General features: G+C 36.4%; 1 protein-coding gene across 3 annotated transcripts in view; it reads left to right on the top strand.

Annotated features, from left to right (window-relative positions):
- The window catches only part of GDAP2 (ganglioside induced differentiation associated protein 2), a 71294-nt gene extending 47513 nt beyond the window's left edge, over positions 1-23781 (top strand). For all 3 annotated transcript variants that reach the window (XM_032881325.1, XM_032881324.1, XM_032881326.1), the window contains 6 exons: positions 3978-4054; positions 4795-4871; positions 7521-7660; positions 8339-8393; positions 18736-18879; positions 23316-23781. In XM_032881325.1, coding sequence (XP_032737216.1) covers positions 3978-4054; positions 4795-4871; positions 7521-7660; positions 8339-8393; positions 18736-18879; positions 23316-23363 — 541 coding nt within the window. In that variant the 3' untranslated portion in view covers positions 23364-23781. The remainder of the gene's footprint in view (positions 1-3977; positions 4055-4794; positions 4872-7520; positions 7661-8338; positions 8394-18735; positions 18880-23315) is intronic.
- Positions 23782-24366: the final 585 nt, after the last annotated feature.

Consider the following 24366-nt stretch of genomic DNA (forward strand, 5'->3'; position numbering starts at 1 on the left):
ATCTCAAGTTGTTAATCACAGATCAAGGTTCAAAACATTTTAGAGTTGATGGTATTTCAGAGTTCACGCTGTGGACTACAGTCAATTTTAGATAGATTAAGGACTTAATTTTTTTTTTTTTATTAAAACTCATGGAAGAAGCTATAGGCTAGTATCTTTTATACCTTGGAGAAAGGACAGGTTTCTTAAACAAGATATAAAAAGCATTGACTATAAAAGAAAAAATAGCTTTGATTATATTAAAATTAAGAACACTGGCAAGTGGGGCAATGAATCTTAAAGAAAGTGAAAAGCAAATTATAGAATGGGAGTACTCCAAGTAAATATAACTAGCAAATGATTACTATCAAGACTATACCAAGAATTCCTACAAGTAAGAAAAGAACAAATAGGCCTATAGAAAATAAACAATATGAACAGGCACCTCACAAAAGAGGGAAACATGTCCATTGAACATGAACGGGATCTCAGCATCACTAGTGACCAAAGAAATGAGATACCATTACAGACCTGATTGGCAGAAGTTAAAATATCTGCTGATACCAAGTATTGAGAAGGACATGGATTCACAGGATCTCATATTCACTGCTTGTAGAAGTATAAATGGGTACACCACTTTGGAAAAGAGGTCTGGTCTTATTTCCTAAAACCGAATATACCTATAACCTAGCACTTCAGCTCCTGTGTATCTACCCAAGAGAAATCATGCACACATATACCAGGAAACATGTATCATGTTCAATGATCAGTAAGTTGATCAGTAACATCAATAAGTTGATCGTAGCACTATGCACAGGAGCAAAAACCTGGGGACAGTCCCAGGTACCTACCAGTAAGAGAGTGGTTTAAAAAAACTGTAGTTTCCATATGATACAGATAGATCATGTAGTTGTCAAAGTGAATGAACAGCATTGCCACCCAATGCTAGCAGTCTAGTAAATCCAAGTCAGACCCAAAAGATTGCATACAGTATAATAAATTTTTTCCAAAAAACTTTTTAGGAGTACATCAGATGAACCAAAAGGATATAAAAAGGAAGAAAGAAAATGATGGGTGGGCGATTCTAGAGACTGGTTATGGGGGCAGGGGCTAGAATCAAAGGGGAATGACCATGAGATTAGAGGTAGATTATTGCTGGGCTAGCTTTTTTTGGGGTAGTAGGTTTCAGAATGCTTATTACTTCATTAAAAATAACTAATTAGATAACCAGTTTTTAAAACATTTTGAAGATTGATAGATTGATTTTAGAGAGAGAGGGAGTATGCCCAAGAGCAGGGGGAGGGGCAGAGAGAGAGAAAATCTCTCAAGCCAGTTCCCCACTGAGGGCGGAGCCAGACTGGGACTCAATCTCATGACCTGAGTAGAAATCAAGAGTCAGGTGCTTAACTGACTAAGTCACCCAGGCACCCCTAGATAATCAGTTTTTTAAAGAAAACCATGTGTGTACCCATGATGAGAGTGTTTTGAACCAAGGTTAATTCTGTTTTGTGCACCTGAATTCCAGTTTGAAAAACAATTTTTTCAGAGTTCATTGAACACATTGTTATTCAGCATCAGGAGTAACCCTGGAGATTGCCTGGACATATAGAGACAAATAAGATGCATTCCCTCTTTGTTGTCTAAGAGCAGAAGCAAACACTGGCTGTAAGTGGGTGAAGCCTTGTGCTAATCTTTATGGTGCAAAGAAGGGGGAGCAGTTAGTTCCACGTGTCTGGACCTTGCCTCCACTCCACTCCCCCTCACTCTGCCCTCCTCTCCTCCCCTTGGCATAGGGATAGAATATTTAGACCTCTGCTGGATTGCTTGTTTCATTGTGTCTTATCACAGAGTTAATTCTTTATGTGTCTACCTGATATGTTCAACTTTAAGCTCTTTGAAGCCAAGGACCTTTTGCTATCCTTCTCAGATGCCCCCCCAAATATCTTGAATAATATTCATGTTTACTATTTCATTAAACAAAGATCTGAGTCCCTACTATGATGCAGGCCCTTGCATGAACACAGTACATCATTGAGAAATGAGCTAATGAATCCAAGAATGGAGTATAGAAATTAACCGACATTTACTGAATTCCTGTTGCATGATTTGTGCTAGGACCTATGATGCTTATAAGCCACTTAAAATGCATTCTGTTCAATCTTGTTGTGAAGACGACTTAATCATAAGACAATTAGAAAACAGGACGATTGGGAATTTAGTGTGAATAACCAAGGAAGTGACTCCATGTAAAAATAGGAACAGAACATACAAATAAGGAGAACTACCATAAACATAGGTCTTCTCTTGACTTGCAAATTGTGTCTTAAACCAAAATTTAAAGCTGTTTTCTCTTTGATTTTTCAATTTACATTGGTGGGCAAGTTTCTTTTTATTTATTTATTTATTTTTATTTTTTTTAAAGGAAAGGGATAGGGGCAGAGGGCAAAGGGGAGAGAGAGAAAATCTTTTTAGTAGGCTCCACGCCCAGCACGGAGCCCAACTTGGGTCTTGATCTCACGACCCTAAGATCATGGTCTTATCCGAAATCAAGAGTTAGACTCAACAGACTGAGCCACCCAGGTTCCCCAAGTTTCCAAATTTAAAAAGGAAAACTGTGGAACTATGTGATACCAAGTATTTTTTTTACAGGCAGTTACAATTTCTGTGACACTAGCAGGCATTGTTGATTACAATCCAAATGTAATAGGCTTCCTATTAAATATCCTTAGCTGTGTAATTGTGCTTTATAGCTGAGAAGTGTTCTGCATAAGCACCACTTGGCAAATGAGGAAGCAAGTCCATAGAGGTGAAACAGCTTTACTTACTGAGGTTGCGCAGAAAGTGATAGGATTAGAAACCAAGTCACCCCCTCCTGGTTTAGTTTTCCTTATGTTATGGGATGTTGCCCTATGTGACCTAGATGCTTCAAAAGTTGCTTTTCAGGGCTCCTGGGTGGCTCAGTGTGTTAAGCCTCTGCCTTTGGCTCAGGTCGTGATCTCAGGGTCCTGGGATTGAGCCCCACATCAGGGGCTCCCTCCTCAGCAGGGAGCCTGCTTCCCCCCCACCCCCTGCCTGCCTCTTTGCCTACTTGTGATCTCTCTCTGTCAAATAAATAAATAAAATCTTTGAAAAAAAAGTTGCTTTTCATGCATTTATTTCAGTGCCTTGAAAGCTTTTTTTGCAAATGAGTGGCCCTTTGAATTTTAAGAAAGCGGTATGAAATAGTAGAAAAAATACTAACCTTTTCAGAAATCTGGTGATCTGAGTACAGCTTCAAATTCAGCTCCACCAATAATTGGCTGGTAACTAAGATAAGCTCAACCTTTTGCAGGTCATTTACCCTCTTTGAAATCTTTAACGTCTCTTCTAGTTTTAATGCCCTCTTGGCTAAAGCCAGGCTACAGTCCCTAGGATCTGCTATATGCGTTATCGGGGCAGCTGGTGTGATTAACCAATCATTAAATAAGCCTGGACTTCCCGCATAAAATTACCTAGTTCCTTTGTGGTCCCACATAACATGTTGAACATTTACCTGTTTTTCTTATGAAAAGTAAACTCCTTGAGGGCACTGACCGTGTCTGTTCACTGTAGGATTCTCAAAACCAAGTTGTTATTGGATGAGTGAACATCTGTTTTAGATAACTGCTTTTGCTTTAAGATTTCCTATTTGCATGTTTTTTAGTAAAGGAAAATAACAGTATTTGAAAACTTAAATTGAGTACTTGGTATCTTTGCCATTTATATGAATAGTCTTCACTTTATCATAAAGGATTTTTTTAAATCGTTTCGTATGAACACCATCCTTTCTCAGTTACTCGGTAACTCATTTGTATTTATCAATAACACATTAGTAGAGTTTCTGCATAGTATAATGACCTCCTTAATTCCTTGCACATTATAATAAAATCCCATTCTTAAGGGAAAGATAAAAACAGATTCCATTTGTAAATTTAATTTACAAGGGGTTATTTTAATAATTATGTCCTTTATTTCTTTAGTTACAATCGCTGGTTATGTCAAGCAAGATCTGAGGATCTATCTGATATTGCTTCTCTAAAAGCCTTATACCAAACAGGTGAGCTTAAGGACATAGTAACTTTTTACTAATTAAGGACCTTCTCTCGCATGCTCTTAGAAACTTCATTTTTCTCTGATTTTGTTTTATCTGTGAAAAAAGTAATTTTTATACTAATGGGGATAGTTTTTGCTCATTGTCAAGATTGTAAAAATAACACATCAGCCTACAGATTTTCATCTTACAGTTCTACATTGGCCAACTTTGTTTCTTAATATCCTTTTTCTTACCTTTGAACATTTTTTCTGCTTTTAAAAATGTCATCCACTTGCTGTACAAAATTCAAACCTTACATAAACATATGATGGAGATGGTGAAATTTCTCAGATTTCCACTCCTTACCACATTAAATTTCTTTTTCAGACAGTACTTGTTAATTTTCAGAGTTGAGTTCCAAGTAGTTTTTCCTGGATCACTAATGTTATTAAAAATCATAGCGAACTTAAGCAAAAAGCTATGTATAAAAGGTCTGTGCCCTGCAGCCTACCTTTGGCTGTCCCTGATTTAAAACCTGTAAGAAAACTTATCTTAATAGTAAGGGCAGTCATCAAAATTTAATGAAGCTAAAAAAAAAAAATAGTATTGTTTTCCACATAGTGAAAGACATCTGAAGATAAAATTTAAAAAACTGTTAAGTTCTTGATTTTCAATCTTTTATATTTGTGTAGAGTATTTTTCTAACATCAGAGTCCTGTCTTGGAATAAAGTCTCTGGGCACTGATCACATTTCCTGTTCACAGGTGTTGATAACTGTGGTCGCACAGTGATGGTGGTAGTTGGAAGAAACATTCCTGTCACATTAATAGATATGGACAAGGTAAGCCACAGAAAGGCTCTGTTTTACATATAATGTTGATTTTCATGATTAGTAGGGTATGAATTTGGAATCAGAACTTAGAATATGAGATGGGGCAGAATTGTGTGTATCTGGGCAGAGGAGCGACCCTGGCTCTGCATGTTGGCACATACCATTTCAGTAAGGGGTTTGGTTTGGTTCTGTAGGAGGAACAAAAAATACTAGAATCCAATAATGTGATCAAAAACGCAACTGCTCTCTTTCAGATATGACACAACTGGCAAGTTTTGGGTTGGAATCACTCTGGGTTATAATTGTGCTAACATTCGAATACTGCTTTTCTTGAAAAAAGAAAAATTAACTCTTGAATATCTATCTGAAGAGAAGAAGTCAGGGATGTAGTTAACCCAAAATGTCATAATGCCACAATCCCTTCATTTGGAAGCGAAGGACAGAAATAGCCGATTCATAAAAGAAAAAATGGTATTTCTGGCAAAATAAATAAGAAAATGATTCTGCTTTTAAAAACGGTTAGTAATCTGGGGGGAAAATAAGCGAATCAGAATGATAGACCTTTTGTTGCCTTCAAAACTAGCCAGAAATCTCAAATAATAATCATTGTCATCAAAGAGGAATCGAAATGATAAAAATGGTCACATCCATTGACTCAAGAATTCAGTTCTTCAGAATTTGTACTAAGGAAATAATCTGAAGTATGGAAGTAGCTGTTGACCCTGAAACTGCCCAAATTGGAATACTTGGGCAAGGGACCATTGAATCTAAAAGATAAATATGTAAATTGTCCTAGAATATCAGTATTATTAGAAACTGACTGCAAGAGAGGAGAATCACTTTAATAAATTATTCTTAACTACAGTAACAAATTATGCCCTTTAAAAATGTAAAAATCGCACCTATTTTTTAACATAAAACGCAGTTATACAAAAGCAGATAATTCCTTCTGGCTAAGCCCTTAGTTTCCTGGTCAGTGGTGTTTACATTAAAAAAATTGTGGAAGCACTGGACCTGGCATGTTATCACAGGCTCATTTGTAGCATAGAATTGGAACTTAAATTCCTAACAGGTAATTATGGTGTATCCACAAATGGAATGGTTTGTGACCCTTAAAAATTATGGTTCTAAAGACAAGTACTGTAGAGAAATACTTATAACATAATATTGGTAGGAGAGAAAGTGATACATTAAGCTGCCTACACACTGACCTTAACTTGCTTTGTTTTAAGCATAAAGGTAAAAACTCAAAATGTAAATATTTCTAAATGGATTTAATGGTTTTAGGGAGAATTTGTTTTCTCCATTTTTCTGTCATGTGGCTTATACTTCCTTATAATGAAAAAAGGTTAAGTTAAAGATGGGGAATTTAAAGCTGGAAATGAGTATTTTAATTGCCCTGGGGAGGGTGTAGAGAGTAGATAGAAATTGAGGACCAGAAGCAGTCTGGTAAAAGCAGAAATAATAACAAAAATACACACACACACAGAGGAAAAACTCAGCTGATGCAAATGATATCATTAGTAAGTTTCTACTTTACTCGTTTTGTGTTAATAACAATCAGTATGACATTGATTCATTCTCCTTATAATATGATTGATAACCAATAAAAACATGAATCTCTGAGTTTGATTTTGGTGTGTCCTTGCTTGGTGTTCTGAATATCCACTATGTACCATTTCATATAATATAATGAGATATATTGTGAGGCCCAAACCAACAAACTGGAAAGATACTGTGTTTTCTTAGTGCCCTCTGTCAGCTCTGCCAGTAGTTGGAAGCTAATTCGTCTCAGTCCACTCCTGTCAGTGCCAAGGACTCTCCTGAGGAGAACTGGGAAATCGCCTGTTTGATAATAATCTTTCAGTTGTAAACTCTTAGCTTCCTCTATGTCATTGTTTATAGGCACACCACTGGGTCATCCTGGCCCTGCCCATATTGTATCTCTGCTTTGTGTTTAATGTTTCTCTTACATTTCATCCTTCTTGTAATGGACTATTTCTCTAATACTTATTTCTCTGATGTGATCTGGATGACATTAAATTTGAGCCTTCGAAAGCTGCCCAGTCCATTGCCATCTACTGACTAAACCTGTTCTCATTTGTCTCATTCAGGTCAACGTTAAAGATGCCAAAAAAATTAGTCCTCAAAGTGAGCCATGGGAGGGAGGCATCACTCATAATGTCCTTGTATAGCAGTTCTTGGTTACGTGAGAGACCTAAGTCTATATCCCAGTAGAGACTGCAAAGATTTTCATTGAGTTCATGTGGAATCCTCAGGAAAGATCAGAAGTCTACAAATTGTACTTCTAATGATATTAATATCATTTTCCTACAGAGGGAAAACCTGGCAGCTGACTAAAGAACTCTTTTGAGTAGAGGAAGAGTTATTTGAGAGGATAGAGATTGATTGTTCTCCACCATTTAGAAAGAACAAGGCAAAAATGGATCCTACTGTACCATTTCTGAGAATTACATAACACTGGCATGGTTCACTTTCCTGAAGTTCTTTTAAAAGAGAATTGATACTCCTTAGTCTGAGTTGTCTGTCTGCAGTGCCAGGGGCATTGATGAGGTTAATCTTCTGGGTTTTGCCTCATTCTTGGCTTCTGTGAAATAGACCACTGTGATCTTACTTTTACTTCTCTTTTTCTTCTAGGCTCTCTTATATTTTATCCATGTAATGGATCACATTGCTGTGAAAGAATATGTATTAGTGTATTTTCACACACTGACCAGCGAATACAATCACCTGGACTCTGACTTCCTGAAGAAGCTCTACGATGTTGTTGATGTCAAGTTAGTTATTTTTGCAAATTATGAAGAGGGGAGATAGCTTCTTTCTTTCCTAATACTAATCAATAAACAAATATTGCTTAGTATTATACAAAAAAAAATGTATTTCTTGTAACAGAATTTTATCATATATAGAGAAGATATTTTAATATGAGGAGGCCCTCCTTAACTCCAGCGTGTTTTGCATCTAAGGAAATTCATATGTAAACTTTTTCCTGCTTTTAAAAAACATCTTGAAAAAGGGTTGGGATCATTACCAATCTTTATATAAAATAACAAAAATACTACCTTTTTTATTAATAAGATGTGTAACTTTTATCAAAATACATTTATAAATATTATTTTATTTGACCCAGTGACCCATGAGTATGTTAGTTCATAGTCTGGTCCCAGAGATTCTATGCAGTATAAAAAAATGGCACACAGTGTTTGTTAAATATGAAATTACTTTGTTCTACCTGTAGGTGGCTCTGTCACAGCCAAGAGAAACAACATCTTTTATAAAACAAATACTTTAAATAATGAAAAGTTCTCTGAATCATTTTTTGACATTTCACCTAAAATTCAATAAGTGAACTAGAGCTACTTTTAACTTTTTTGTGTGTGAATATATTTCTATACTCTAGCAGAGTTAATTGTCCATAGCATGACATACTGACCCTTGTTTTTATTTCAAATCAGATACAAGAGGAATTTGAAGGCTGTTTATTTTGTTCATCCAACATTTCGTTCAAAGGTACAGTGTGTTTCTTTTTAGCTAAATCTTTAATTTTAGTGCACTGCATGCCAGCATATTAAGCTATATTTCAAGATCTTGATTCTTACTATCACCACTGTGACTGCTGATTTCTTTGCTTACTGTTCCTTTTAAGTGATAGTGAGTTGTGGTCCTAATGTTTTGGTCCCATGTAAACTCCAATGTCTTTATAGGCAAGTCATACAAGCCTTTCAGTCCTTGCTTCTTCATACTCTGTGTTTGTTTGGGCTTTGCTCATGCTCTTGTTACAGAGTATACTTTCCTTTCTCTGCTCATGGCTAATTTCTCTTTGTCCTTCAGATCTCAGCTTAACAATTACTTCCATAGAAAACCTTTCCCAACCAATTCTGCAACTAGTAGGTACTCCTGCATTGTACCCCCTTAAGATTTTAGTCTCTATCTTTGTGACGTTTTTAATTCTAATTATTTGTTTAATTTTCCTTACGCTAGACTGCAAGATTTGTAAGAGCTAGAATATAGCTATCTCGTTCTTTGAATATCCTTAATACCTAATCCAGCATCTTGACTTCATCAATATGCACTCCTTTGGTCCTTTTACTTTTTCTGAAATTATCATCTCTCTCTCTCTCTCTCTCTCTCTCTCTCTTTTTTTTATTTTTTTTTTTTTTTTTGGTCTTTATTTCCTTCCCTATCCAGCCTAAAACCCACATTCTATCACTTTAGTCACTGCTGTTAATGCTGAAAATAACCTATGGTCTCTTAATCTTTTATCACACTTGCCCATCAAACCCTGATCATGAGATAATTTCATCACTCTGCTTTCTTCATTCCTGTATCTGGGTTGCTGAACACAGATGGAGAAGTCTTAGAGACATGTCATTTTGGCCTTCTAAGCAGGCTCATGGAGCTTTCTCTGCTGAGGGCCCCCCTGGTATTTCACTGGATAGTGTCCCAGCAAAGCTCTCTGCTCTCCCCAAGCCCGGTCCTACTAGCAGCTCCTCATTCCAATTGTCAGCCTGGCCTTGTTCTTAACCAAGAACATTGAAAAACATCAGTAAAAAGCTGCCTCTCACCCAGACTTACCTGCCATCTGTTCCTATCATTTCGTCCTTTTCTGTCATAAAAAAATGTGTCTCTTCTTAATGAAGAGTAGCCCCTCTACCTGTGGTCCAGATCCAATTATAATAATAGCTAATGTTTTCTAAGCACCTAACTATATCCTTGCTTTTCCCTGTGTTATCTTGTTTAAGCCTTATATATAAGAAGGAGATAATAGTATTATGCCCATTTTGGAGGTAAAGAAATTGATGCTTAGAGAGATTAAATAACATTTCCAAGGTAAGCAACTAATAGGTAGCAGAGGCTGGATTTTAATCTAAACATTTTAATTATAGAGCCACCACTGATAACTACACAATATATTTCCATTTCCTCAGGACTTTGTCTTCAGCAATTTTCACCTTTCTCCTCTCCCATTTTTCTGGCTCTAACTCATCAACTTTTAAACATGCTAAAGCCTACATTTCTCTCTCTTCTCCTTAACAACCACAATTTTTTAGTGTGATCTACATTCTACGTTCATTGTCTCCATTTTTTATACACCTTAAATTACTCCTGTCTTGTTCAAACCCCACTCTGACAGCTAAAGCTACTCGCACCAAAACCACTGGTCATCTTTATCCTTTTTCCCTGCATCCTTATTCACAGATGGTCCCTCTCTCCTTGAAATGTTAATGTTCCCAAGCCCTCATCCTTTTCTTTCACTCTGTACCTTCTTTCATTCCTGTGTCTTCACCAATCCTCCAAATTATATGCAATTCCCAAATACATGTCAGGAGAGGCAGTGAAGCCTAATGTTTAAAGCATGGCCCCAAGACTCAGGGAATATTACCAATCCCAGCTGTACCAACTACCAGTTTATCTTCTCAGGCAAGTTATGAAACTGCTCTGTGTGTTAATTTCATCTTCTATAAAATTTTCATCTTCTAAAAAATAGTAGTGTCCACCTTCTAGGGTTATTGGAAGAATGAAATTAGTTAATTTGTATAAAATGCTTAAAATATTACCTGACCTAGAATAAAAGCTCAGTAAATGTTACCATTGTTGTCATGGCCATCATCCTTTCTGGGCTCCATGTTGAGCTGTTGAGTATATACTTCACGTAGATGTCTTACAGACACCTGAAGTTCAACATTTTAAAAACAGAACTACTCATGTCCTCCTCCTCATCTCACTCCCAAACTTCTGTTTATGTTTCCTTTCTTAGTAAATGGGACCACTGCCTATTAGGTGCCTAATCCCGGAACCAGGGAAGCATCATGTTGTATCAGTCTGTGTGCTTGCTTTTGTCCCAGTGTATGCCTGTGCCATGAGTCCCACTGCCTCTACCTGAGTTGATGCTGGCACCATCTTTCATCTGAAAGGACACAGCTACCTCCTAGTTAGTGACCATAGTGTCCTGCCTCCAGCGTAGCACTGTTCCTTCAGGACTGCCTAATGACATTTTCTTATCATGTTAATATAAGAAGCCTGAAATATTTACTACAGGGTCTTTTGCAGAAGTTGGCCGACCGGGTCTAAGCAAAAAGAAAAAAAGCAACAAAACCTGATTATATCAGTGGGGTTTGGAGAAAAAAGGACTTATTTCAGCATAAAGCCCAGGATTTAGTTATTTATTAGATGAATAGGGTTGAGAGAAAGGACTGTGTCATCCATGACTCCCAGATGTCATCAGATAAAGGGGATCATGGATTGGGATATAAATTTGGGAGTCCCCTTTAAGTAAATAGAGCTTTAACTCTTTAAATATGTTAATGAATTAAGTCACAAAGAGGATAGCTAAAGACAGACCCTGGGATCAAGGAAGGAAATCAAGGAAAAGTAATCTAAAAATCAGTGGGAGAGCCAAGATTGAGTAATGCTCTGGGAGCCAGTGGACAGGAAAAGCATCAAACATGGTAGAAGTAGTCATTATTTTAAAGTACTGTGGAGAAATTAGGTAAGATAAGTAGTGAAAAGTCCTCATTACACTTCATAATTAATAGATGAGTGAAGACTTCATTGAGAGAATGGTTTTCAACAATGATTTCTCATTGTTTACAGAACCGTTGAATTTCTCATCCAAATACCACCTATAAAATTTGCATAAAATATTTTAAATAATTCTTTTAAAAGTTGCAGATTTCCTTTTGGTCCCTCAGTGTTAGAATAGCTTAGTAAGTGCTAATTAAATGTTTATGAGAACACTGGCCAGGCTTAAAAAAAAAAAAAAAAGTACAGTGTTGGAACAGTCTCTTAAATGAAGGACTTTTCCTGCTCTGTTCAGTTAAGTTCTGATTACATGGTCCTATCAGATAATGTCTGTTATCAACTTTTCCACTGTTTTGTTATGCTCAGTGGGTGGCTGATTTTTTCTTTCTGTAACAGTTGAAGATACTGCTTGACTATTTCCCCGTATCTCATCATCCATTTATATTTGTTCATCCAGTGGCTATTGACATTTTTTCTTTAGTGGATATAAACAGAAGGGTGAGCTTGGTTTTTAGCATATCTTTGCAAGAATGTCTGCTCTCCCCGCTTCTATTCAATATTGTAACCAGAGGCTCTAACCAGTTTGTAATATGGCAAGAAAAGGAAATAAAATGGCTCTAGATGTAGAGGGGAGTAAATAGTACTGTCTTTATTCACCGATGACTTGAGCATCGTGTAGAAAACTCGGTGGTATCCTCAGCAAAACTAGTAGAATTAATAAGTAAGTTTTATCAAGGTTTCAGTTTTAAGATTAGTATTTAAAAATTAGTTGTATGTATTAGCAACAAACATCCCAATTGAAATTTAAAAAACTAATAATATTTACACTATCATCAAAATATACCATATATAAGGATAAGTATGACAAAAGATGTGAAAGACCTGCGCCTTGTACAAGTTATTACACTGCAGAATATTCATAAGAGAAATTAAAAGAGACCTAAGTAAAGAAAGATATACACTGTATTTGTGGACTAGAAGACTTAATATTGTAAAATTCTCAATGCCTGCTAAATATGGTGATTCATTGCCAACCAAAAATTCAGCAAGCTTTTTTTGTAGAAATTGACCAATAAAATGCAAAGAATTTAAATAACCAAAACTATCTTAAAAGAAAACCAAAGTTGAAGGACCGACAATCCCTGCTTTCAAAGCTTATTCTAAAGCTGCGGTACTCAAGGATATGTGAGGTGTTGTCATAAAGACAGACCTATAGATCGGAACAGAATAAAGAATCCAAAAATAGACTCGTGTGTATAGATAACTGGTGTTTGAGAAGAGTGCAAAGGCAGGTCAGTGGAAAAAGGAGAGTGTCTTCGATAAGTGATATTGAAACAATTAGATATCCATATGCAAAAAAAAAAAAAATGAACTGTGATCTGTGTCTTGCATCACATACAGAAATTAACTGGAAATGGGTCAAAAACCTAAATTATAAAATGTGTAACGATTAAACTTCTAAAAATATGTATATAAGAGAGAAAGCTTTGTGACCTTGAGTAAAGCAAAGATTTCTTAGATACAACAATCCATAAAAGAAATTGGACTTCATGAAAATTAAAAACTTCTGCCTTTTTAAAGATCGCTAAGAGAGTAAAAAGGCAAGCCACGGCCTAGGATAAAATCTTTGTAAATAGAGCATTTATCTGATAAAGGATTTCTCTTTAGAATAAATAAATCTCAAAAATCATTAATAAAGAAATCACTCAATTTAGAAATGGGCAGAAGATTTGTGCAAGCATTTCCCCAAAGAAAATATATAACTGTCAGATAAGCACATGAAAAGATGTTTAACCTAATTAGTCACTAGGAAAGTGTAAATTAAGTCAAAATGAGTTAACATTGCACTCCTGTTAGAATGGCTTAAAGACTGACCATACCAAATGTTGGTGAGAATGTGGAAGAACTGGTATTCCCCTTCGGTGCTTATCTGAATGTAAAATGTTACAGAAACTTTGGCAGTTTCTTTGAAGAATTTCAAACAGTTTATTTAAAGAATTAAATGTATACCTACCATGTGATCCAGCCATTCCACTCCTAGTATTTACCTGAGGCAAATGAAAATATACCCATACAAAGACTTGTACGCAAATGCTCATAGCCCCTTTATTTGTTACAGCCAAAAACTGGAAATAATCTGCATGCCCATCACTGAGAGAATTGACAACCAAACTGTGGTATATCCATGCAATAGGATACTACTCAGTAATAAAAAAGAATGAATTCTTGATACATGGCAGCAACATAAATAAACCTCAAAATAAATAAGCCGAGTAAAAGAAGCCAGACAAGTATAACATGCTGTATGATTTCATTCATATAAAATTCTGGGGCATACAAACTAATATGTAATTACAGAAGGCAGAGCAGTGATTACCTGTGGACATGGAGAAGGAGTGGGAGGGAGGAATTACAAAGGACCCTAAGAACCTTTAGGAGTGATGGCTATGTTCTTTTTCTTGATTATGTTAGTTGTTTCATGGGTGTATACATATATCAAAACTTAACAAATTGTATACTTCAGTTACGTGCAGCTTATTGTGTATCAATTATATCTTAAAAGATATATTTAAAAAAAAAAAAACTGCAGTGAGAGACCACTACACTGCCACCAGAATAGCCAAAATTTAAAAGACTGGCAATGCCAAATACTGCCAATGATGTGAAGTGACTGGAATTCTCCTACCTCATAAGTAGCAATTGGAAATTGTGCAACTACTTTGAAAAGAGTTATGAAAATCTCTTATAAACTAAATATATACCTTATCTGTGACACATCAGTGCCACTGCTAAGTATTTACCTAAATGAGCTGAAAACATGTGCCAAAAAAGACTTCTATAAGAATGTTCGTAGCAGCTTTAGTCCTAGCAACCCAAAAACTGGACACATCCAAGGTGCTGTCCGTCAGTAGGATTACAAATAATTAAGCTCTCGCATGTTCTCGTAATGGAGTGTTTCTTGGCAGTGAAAGAGAACACACTACTGATATACAGAACCACACACAAGAATCTTAAAAACATTAAGCTGAGTGAAAGAGTCCTTACATAAAAATTGATTGTATGCTGTATGATTCCATTTATATGAAATTCTAGAGCAGACAAAACTAATCCATGGTAGAAAAAAACCAAAACCTCATTTGCCTCCATGGAGAGGGCCATAAGGGAAGAGGAGCATGAGAGAACTTTCTGGGGTGATGAAATGTTTTGTATCTGAGTAGGATTTATATATATATATATATATTATGTATTTGCCTAAACAGTAAAGTACACTTAAAATCTGTGCTCTTCATCAAATATAAATTTTATAGCAAAGAAACTGAACAAACTTTGAACTCTCGTTAGAGATAATGAATGCTGTAGTTGGGGACAGCTTTCTGATGTCTGCAGTTTACTTGGAAATGCAGCAAAAAAAGTAAGATAGATCAACAGATGAATAGAGGGATGGGTAGATATGTGTTAAAACATAAGGAAAATGTGAATGAGTGGTGGCTAATACTGGTGTTTTAACTTTAGCGAATATTTGAACATTTTCGTAATTTTCTTTACTTCTGTTACAAATTCAGATTTACCAGAATAGTGTTCCTTTGTACTAAACTTATAAAACTATGTGGCCACTCTTTGCTAAGATATGACTAATCCCTCCTCCCCCACAGTAGAGAGTCTATAAATAGCTATCCTGCCTGAGACATTGATGGAAACACATTACCAGAAATTTCAGTGTTAGAGCCACCAGCCTTGGCTGCCACACATTGGAATTGCTTCAAATAGGAGTCAGTGGCAGGCTGGGCAGAGGCTGAAGACCAGATATATAAAGTGAAAAGCATTATGTTACCTCTTGATAACATTTTGCAATGGGGAAAATGAGGGAGGATTGAGAGAATAAGACCCATGTGTAATGAAATCCACCCATTATTTTATACTAAGTCAAAAACTCTAAATGGGGTGTTTATAATTATAAGATAATGAGATGAAATCAAGGGATAATAAAACAATCGAATCACACTGTTCTGATTTCAGTACTCCTCAGATCTTTTCCAGGACACTCCACCCAAAGTGGTAATAAATTGACTGCTCATATAAAGCACTACTCTTTTTTCTTCTTTGAAGTTTACTAATACAAGGCAAACTAACTATTTAAACCCACTCTTGATTCTGGCTCCAGTAGATTATTTTAGTACACACATGTACTAAAGTCTTTTATAGTCTTTTCCTAGTTTATATTATTTTGTGATCCTATGCTCTTGGCTTTGCGTTTGTGAGTAATTGGGTGAAAGAATTTCCAGCATTCACAAAACATCACAACAGTCCTTTTTCAAATTTTAAATTTTCATCGGTTCGTTAAAATAGGAGGCAATAAGTAACATAAGTTTATGTAAATGCGTATTTATGACATAAATTATTGAAAATTAAAAGCTAAGTTATAGAAAAATAAAATTTTAAGAAGCAAAGACAGTGCTCTTGAGTGTCCCTGAACAGAAAACTGGGTTTTTCCTTCTGTCTACTTTGAGTAATTTTCTCTTGCCAATACCTGGAGGATGTGAAGGAGGTAATGACAGAAAATGGGACAGAGAAATCTTTTTCTCTTTCGCAGATTGTATGCCTGAGGTCACTGCCTAGTCTCCCCAACCCAACCTTCTCTTTGAGTTTACCACCGCCACCCCACTATGTCGTTTGGTGTGGCATATACAGGATTCTTGGCCTAGAACTATACAATTAAGAGGGACCTTAAAGATCATGTTAAGTCTAAGTTGCTCATTTTATAGAGGAAGAACCTGAGGTGCAGATTGAAGTACAATGTATTTTTATTGTAGAATGAAGAAATATTAAACCACCCCTAAAGAGTATTAAAATAGTACACCCAGAAACTCTCACCCCCGCCCAAATTGTTAATTCTTCCAACACCTTAAATTCCTTACTTTTTTTGTTGTTAATTACACACTGCATATGGTATTGTATAAGACATTCCCCGCATTGGGGAATTTACAGTCTATTTAGAGAATCAGATAATACAATACAGAATACTAATTATGCCATAGCATGAGTAAACGAAGTGTTTGTTGGAACATTTAGAAGTTCCTTTCCAGTTTTGGGTGGAAGTGTGGTCAAAGAAATCCTCCTAACTGGGGTGAATTTTGATCTGAGCTCTGAAGAACAATTGCCAGGCATACAAAAGCAGCATGTAAAAAGCTTCTGAGGCAAGAGAACAAAAGTACAAGAGTTTTCTGCTTAGGCCCTTACAGTTCTGTATTTTTCCCATGCAGCAGGCAGGGGCTCCTTGCATATATAGGTATTCACCTGTTTCTGTGGGCCATTCATTGCATTTAGTACATTTTGCCTTAGGTAGTTGTTATGCTTTTGCTTATAATCTAGCTCCTCTACTAAAACCCAAGCCCCCTTTAGAGGAATAGCTCTATCACTGTTACCCTGTATCACCGACAGCTCAGTGCTTAGTACACAGATGATCAATAGATGTTTAATTCCTTGCACACATGTTTAATCTCTTAACACAGCCATCAGGTGCTTCTCTGTTTGGACTTTACAATCTTCCTATTTCCTTAAGCTCTTTCTGGAATCTGTAAAATGTCTGTGATCTCTCCATAGCTCTTACTGGTTTATTAGCTACTTCTGTGGCTAATTGTAGTTAGAGCTCCTAATCTGAAAGTGTCACTACTCTAGTTTGCAGAAAATGAGGTATATAACTTTGTGTGCTTTAAAGAAACTGATGTCAGAAACTGATTTGGGGTATGTAAATAAGTGACTGTTTAATTTGATTTAAATTAACCCACCTGGTTCTAGCAAGGCCAGGTGCCTCCCCTCTCCTCCATCACCCCCCTCCAAATAAACTTGATAAGATGGGAGGGGAGAGGGTTCAGAGGGTAATGTTAATATTTGAGACCTTATGCCAGTCATTGGTAGTATAGCCAAAATAGAATAGTGACTCAGGCTGTAAAAATCATTGTAGAATAAGTTCTATCTTTATTTACTCATTCTTTATCAAATACTTTGAGAATGATGGTTCCATCTGTATCTTATAAAACTTTAGACTATTATTCTATGATTGTCTGCCAAGTCCTAGGGAAATGATAGAAATGGACATAAAAAACTAAAATACTAGGAATTTACAAAATACTAGGAAGGAATAAGTGCTCTAAATGCAATGGAAATTTCAGGTATTATGAATTCAATAGAAGAGATAATCTGGAGCTGTAAGGGAGAAATAATGAAGGAAGTGAGTCTCTACCAAGTGCAGACTTGGACAAGATCCTGATAAGGTAGTGCAGTGTTGTCTCTGTTCTTTCATGCCTATTCTCATAAGGAGGTACGAAGAAAGTTTGTCTTATTAGGGGCATGAAATATGTGAAAGGTTTGAACAGCCCCTGGAAAATGTGGTAAGATTGACATCAGCGGCAGATGCCCAGAGTGTTGTGTGTGTATAACATACCCAGCTGTACATTCGTAGTGCACTGTCCCAGTGCCCATGTTCATGTGCACATGTTTCCTTCGGTAAATGAAATGGGGATAGCAACAATATTGTATCTACCTCATAGAACCATTGTGTAAGCCATTGGTAAACATGACTAATTAAGACTGGCATTTAGATAGATGGACAATAATTTGTGAGTTCTAGTTGTTGCCTAGTTTATGTCAGTATTGTTTGCTATTAAGAATTTTTTTTCTTTTTTTGGAGCCAACAAATTTCACAGACTGGCTTTTATAGAGGGATTGCATGTTCAAAGTGAAATGAGCAAAGGTGGCTCCACAGCCACAGAAGATTTGCTTTGATTGATTAAGAAAGAGACCACATGCCAAATGTCAGCTGAAAAATAAATGTATCAAATATTGGCAAACTTTTCAGTCTCACTTGAAAAAATGAAAAGAGCTTGTGAATTTGGAGATGTTAACCATTTTCAGAGTAGCAATGAATCAATTATTCTACCAAGTAATGCCGGGGATTTTGCCCACAATCCACAGTAAGAAGCATCTGTTGCATGACAACATACTACACACATAGGAGTATAGAGACACCTAAACAGAAGCAAAAGCTTCCTGAAACACTTTGTTCACCCTTACTGCCTTCCCCAGTAATTGTTACTGTAGTGTTGTTCCTTTTTATTGTTGTTTTTATTGCTGTTCATAATCAATTAAACTGATTGCATAATTCACTGATGAACTACAACCCATACTTTGAAAAACATTACTTATTACAAGCTTTTTCTGACATGCTTTCAATTTTGAAACATAGTTTCTACCTAGTATAAATCTTCAAAACCCATGTTTGTATTTCTAACTTTGGCCACTGGCTTAAATTGTTTTCTCTTCTCTTAATCAGGTATCAACATGGTTTTTTACCACCTTTTCTGTCTCAGGACTGAAGGACAAAATCCACCATGTGGACAGCCTCCACCAGCTATTCTCTGCCATATCACCAGAACAGATTGACTTTCCTCCTTTTGTCCTTGAATATGATGCCAGGGTAAGAAGTACCAGGAGTTCTCCCTCACCTGGTGCAGTATCTTAGCTTTTCTGTAGGGCACTGCTGACGGGCACAACATCCTTTGATTAGAAGAGGATATGAATGCCATTAGCATGTTCTAGTAAACTTGCTAGTATCATTTAACGTTCTTTTCCTACAGTAACTAGGAAAACACTTTGTCCTAGGAGAGGACTTTTTCCCCAGTAAATTTTTCAATAGGATATTTTCCTACTGTTGGTTTGAAGCCAATCCTTGCTTATATTGTCCATTTTCTACCACCTCTGCCTAATTTTCTTAAGATTGATTAACTTTTTATCTACGCAAGTAGAGTCAGAAGAATCTGTTGGTGTGTGACATTTTTCAGTATTAATTCAAAACAGTAGGCTATCTTAGTAGCCTTTACCCTACTAAAGGTTTCATTTTGCCAAAAGTTTATATAATGTTTTTAAGAGTATCAACCAGTAATATTATTATAATTACTTATAGATGCATTTATGAATATATTACTTAAACGCTGATAAAGGGCTACTCTTGAATTTTATCAAAACTCCATCCCATTGTGTTTATTCGTGCTTTAGTAGTTCAAAAAAAAAACAAAAAACAAAAGTAAGTAACATACCTGGCCAAAAGATCATCAGTCTCCTTATTTAACTGTTGCTGATTACATATCTTTATGCATGAGTCAGGGAACATATTTGAAGCTTATATTCAGTTTGAAATGAATTATTTTTCCCTAATTATTTACAGCATGTATACACTAAAATAAATATTCTGCAAGACATTTTCTCTCTACCATTTCTTTAACTTCAGCTATAATTTCTGTTTCCCTTTATGTGAAGAGCAGAATATTTAATGTGTTCTAATGGCTAATAAAATTTCATGCTTGGCTTTGGAACAAAGAGGATTTGTAATTGAAGCGGCTGGGTCATAGATACAAAGATTATTGAATGGGGGGGAAGAACATCAGTTTGTGTTTATTGTAGATTGCTGGAGTAGAAAATGGCCTTATTGTTATTCTTTTGAAGTATACATCTCTCTTCTTAATAATTAAAAAAATGGGTAGCAGGAAATGAAAGACACTAAAAGATATTTTGTGACCAAAAATTCAAAATGACAATTCAAAACAAGTATCTGGATTTATAATTTATTTTCTAGGGTATAATATACAGGATGGATTGCATTGATTAGAAAACCCAAATGCCTGTTTTTTAAGCCAACACATTTTCTATATACTTAAGGGCCTATAAAGCCAACTTCCATTAAGTTTCAACACCACACTCAAACTTTGTTTTGTTTGTTTGCTTCTTTTAGGTTTTTCTTATATTTTTCTTATATTTTATATATCAAATGATGTGCTTAATCAAAATTTAATAAAATAACCTATAATCTCAGAGTGCCTGGGTAGTTCAGTCAGTTAAGCCTCTGAGTGGGGCTTAGTTCATGATGTCAGAGTCTTGGGATCCAGCCATGCGTTGGGCTTTCTGCTCAACAGGGACCCTGCTTCTCCCTCTCCCTCTTCCCCTCCCCTCACTTGTGCACACGTGCTCTGTCTCTTTCTAATAAATAAATAAAATCTTTATTTTAAAAAAACCTGTAATCTAACTCTTGGGTGATTGGATCATCTCTCTGTGCCTGTACTAGAGCTCTCTAAAATTGAGATATTAGGCCGTCTGTATATAAAGGCCAAAGAGAGATATAAAAACAGGGAAGAAACAAAAGAAGGTGTTAGGAGATGATGTGGGAAGGCCCAGTAGAGGGCAGGTCACTGGATACTAGAGCTTTACATGTTACTTGTAGCACTTTGGCTTTGTGGTCTGGGGAGTATTCTGCAAGGGAGACCTACCGTTAGATTTCTGTTTAGAATGATGGCAAAAGAAACAGCATAGAAAGTAACTAGGGAGGTTAACACTTTGGGCAGGTAGACAAATAAGAGGCTATCAGAAGGCCAGAGGAGAAATGAGACCAGAGCTAGGGCAGCAATAGTGATAATGGCAATGACTTGAAGATCTTAGATTTAGAAGTAGACATTTTAGGAAATAAAATCCACAGCATCTGATGACTGAGTAAATCATTAGGAGAGATGAAAGAGGAAGGATGCCTAAGGTGACTGCAGTTTCTGCTGTAGGAGACTTGGTGGACGTTATTGCTGCCATGCCAGAGAGGCAGTTTGAAAGAATAGCACTGGGGTGAGGGTGTTGAGGAAGTGAGAGAGAAGAGACAGGTGGAATCTTCAGTTTGTGACACACTAGGATTGAGGTGGAGATCCAGTAAGTGGTTAGATAATATCTTGTAAAGAAATATTTGCCTTTGCTAGGAAAATGAAATATATAATCAGAGAAAAGGAAATGAGTATGCAATTGGTTAATTTATTGTCCTATTCAGTTGTGCCTTGCACATAGTAGGTGTGACAGGGCACAATGTATCATGGTTGACTGGTTTCCGTGGGCTTCTATCTTCTGGGTCTTGTGTGACTTTGAACAATGACGTAAGTTTTATAGGCTTGAAAGGAGCCTTTGAAGGTAATTAGAAGGTAATTTTTATCTCTCTACATCAAAATGTTACGGAGACCATTTCAGAAAGGCTGCTAGTCAGCATTCTTACAGATATAAAATATAGTCAAAGAGAGGGTACACAAATTTACCTGGCAACCGTTCTTCAAATTTCCAAGATTGTTTCCAGAAATAGAGAAAATGGATTGCTCAGCGGTCTTTTTGCACAGTGTGAGACTAATATAAAAAGCTCTGTTACATAGCATTAAGAATTAGATTTGCCCTTCTTACTTTATCACAAGTTAATGTAGAAAGGAAGACCTAAAAATATTTGGTAGTTAAAGAATGGAATGGAGAAATCTTAAAGATGGATAGTGAACTTCAAAACAGAGTTATCTCTTCAGGCATGTTCCTTAAGCACAGCTTCCATACATGTTGAGGCTATAGGAGTGGTAATTATAACAGATCTTGATAAGAAATTCTAAACTACAGAAAAAAAAAAAAAGTTTTCATTAATTTTTTCTCAAGTATCCTGAAACGCAGCCAATCCTAGGGTTTGTTTCTACCTAATTTTTAAAAATCTTGTTAATACCTGGTCAGATTTATAATCAAAAAGTAAATTTTCCTAGATCTTCTCTTATTTTCCTGGCTATGGTACTGGATCAATTCTTGCTCCAGAGCATGTGCCCTGAAAACTGTCAGGGCTTTTAGGGGCACTGGCAGGAGGGGACGCTCAGTCGGTTAAGCGTAGGACTTTATTTCAGCTCAAGTCATAATCTGAGGGTCGTGAGATCGGCCCTGAGTTGGGCTCCACACTGGGTGTGGAGCCTACTTAAGAATCTCCCTTCTTCCTTATCCACCCCTACCCCACTCACGCTCTTGCTCACCTTTTCCCAAAAAAAAAAAAAAAAAAAAGTTTTTGATACCCTTAGTTACTCAAATAACATTATCCACCTACTCTTTTCAAAACCAGTTAGATTTAATGCTCCATCATAACCAATAGTGTAAATATACCATAAAGCAATGCTACTTTCAGCTGTGTGTCATTCTCCATTCCTATTATCTACATTAATGCTAAACATTTCTGTTTATAGTTTACTGAAAAACTGTCAAATACTTTTCTTAAAAATGAGAAATGAGGGGTGCCTGGGTGGCTCAGTGGGTTAAGCCTCTGCCTTCGGCTCAGGTCATAATCTCAGGGTCCTGGGATCGAGCCCCACATCGGGTTTTCTGCTCAAGCAGGGAGCCTGCTTTCTCCTCTCTGTCACTGCCTACCTCTCTGCATACTTGTGATCTCTGTCAAATGAATAAATAAAGTCTTTAAAAAAAAATGAGAAATGAATCCCAAGTCCCATAAATGTAATCAAAGGTCCATCTACCATCAAATTAACTGTCTTCACTTTTATTAAGATAAAGTTAGACAAAATGAAGTCAGAAAATTCAAATGTACTCTTCTGTTCCATCATTCTATATTAAGGTTCAGTATGCAGTAAGACAACCCAGTCTAACAAAATAATCTGGGCGCTAGATTTGAATACACGAGGATTTCAATTCAGACTCCTTGTTACTACTAGGTGAATTTAGGTGAGTTATGCAAGCTGTGTGATCCTCAAATTCTTCTGCAAAAAATGGTTACCTACCTCATGGTATTACGTAAGGATATAAAGGGATAATGAAAGAAAAGTGCTGTTATAAAGTATCTGGCATTTAGAATATTCAGTAAGGAATAATGTTATTGAAGAATATTATCATCCTAATGACCTCTGCCCACTTTATACTCTGACTGACTGAAATGGAATCGTTTTGATGGCACACCTTGCTCAGGGTCAGGCATGAGCTAGACATTTTTACAAATGCGGTATCATTGACTATAAATCCTTTTCTTTCACATTCCCATTTAAATTGGTTTTATTACTTAATGTTCTTGTCTTTTTTTTTCTTCCACAGGAAAATGGGCCTTACTATACGTCTTATCCCCCATCACCAGATTTGTGACCTGCCATCTTTTAGTGCTACTGGTTTCCAAGGACATCACTTTCTCCACGAATCGCTACCTATTGAAGTGAAATTCATTTTTGCTGTTCAGATCCAGAGAGCCTTTTGTCCCCACCTCTCTGGTATTTTTTTATTGACTGTATATTTTCTGGCACATAAGCAATCTGACAATGGTAGGCCATTCTGAACTGCACACTTATTTTAAATTTGTATATTTGTATCAAAAGAAAATGTTCATTTTTAGAGGGTTGTTGATAGAAATTGGGGAGCAACTTTTGAGTATCTTCAGTTTCCTGAAAGGACACTGGATTTCCCATTAGACAAGCCACCAGTATTGTTCACGCCGTTTCTTTAACGTTGCACACTTCCTTTGTGTACTTAAGTGTTTCTCAAAATATATAGAACCAGTGTATGCTGACCGTATGCATTGTTTCCTTCAGATCCTGGGATTACATTTCATACAGGTAATTTGGTTATGGTAGAAGAGAACTGTCTGGAATCAAGGATGTGGAAATGCATCTGATCAAAACATTGAAATCATTAGCAAAATATGGGTCTTAGAATCTTACTGCACCAGTGAAGATTAAGATTTTGGATTATATGTTTTGTTAAAATTGCCACTGTTCCAGTCTCAACAGTGGGGGAAAATAAGAAAACTGTATATTCTGCTTTTTTCCTGTGTTCGTGGGTGATTTGGTGTCCTTTTTAAAGGACTGCACTCATTAGTACTCTTACGTGAAAGGCATCTCCTGAACTCCATCACTGAGCCTTTAGAGAGGGTGCTACCTCCCCAGACTTGTGATTTTGTTGGGCTTTACAGCTGCTGCCTCTAAGGACATTTCCTCACAGTGTCTCTAGAGTTGCCTACGTTAAAATGGAGGAAGTGTGTTACAGTGAACAAAATTGCAGACTGCTGTTGCCACTCAGGCTCTATTCGTGCCTTAGCTCGCTTATGAATAAAAATTAGAATTCTGATATGGGCCTTACAGAGGTATCATAAGGC

The sequence above is a fragment of the Lontra canadensis genome, unplaced genomic scaffold, assembly GCF_010015895.1.
Source record: "Lontra canadensis isolate GAN:19392208 unplaced genomic scaffold, GSC_riverotter_1.0 scaffold75, whole genome shotgun sequence".
Classification (NCBI taxonomy): Eukaryota; Metazoa; Chordata; class Mammalia; order Carnivora; family Mustelidae; genus Lontra; species Lontra canadensis.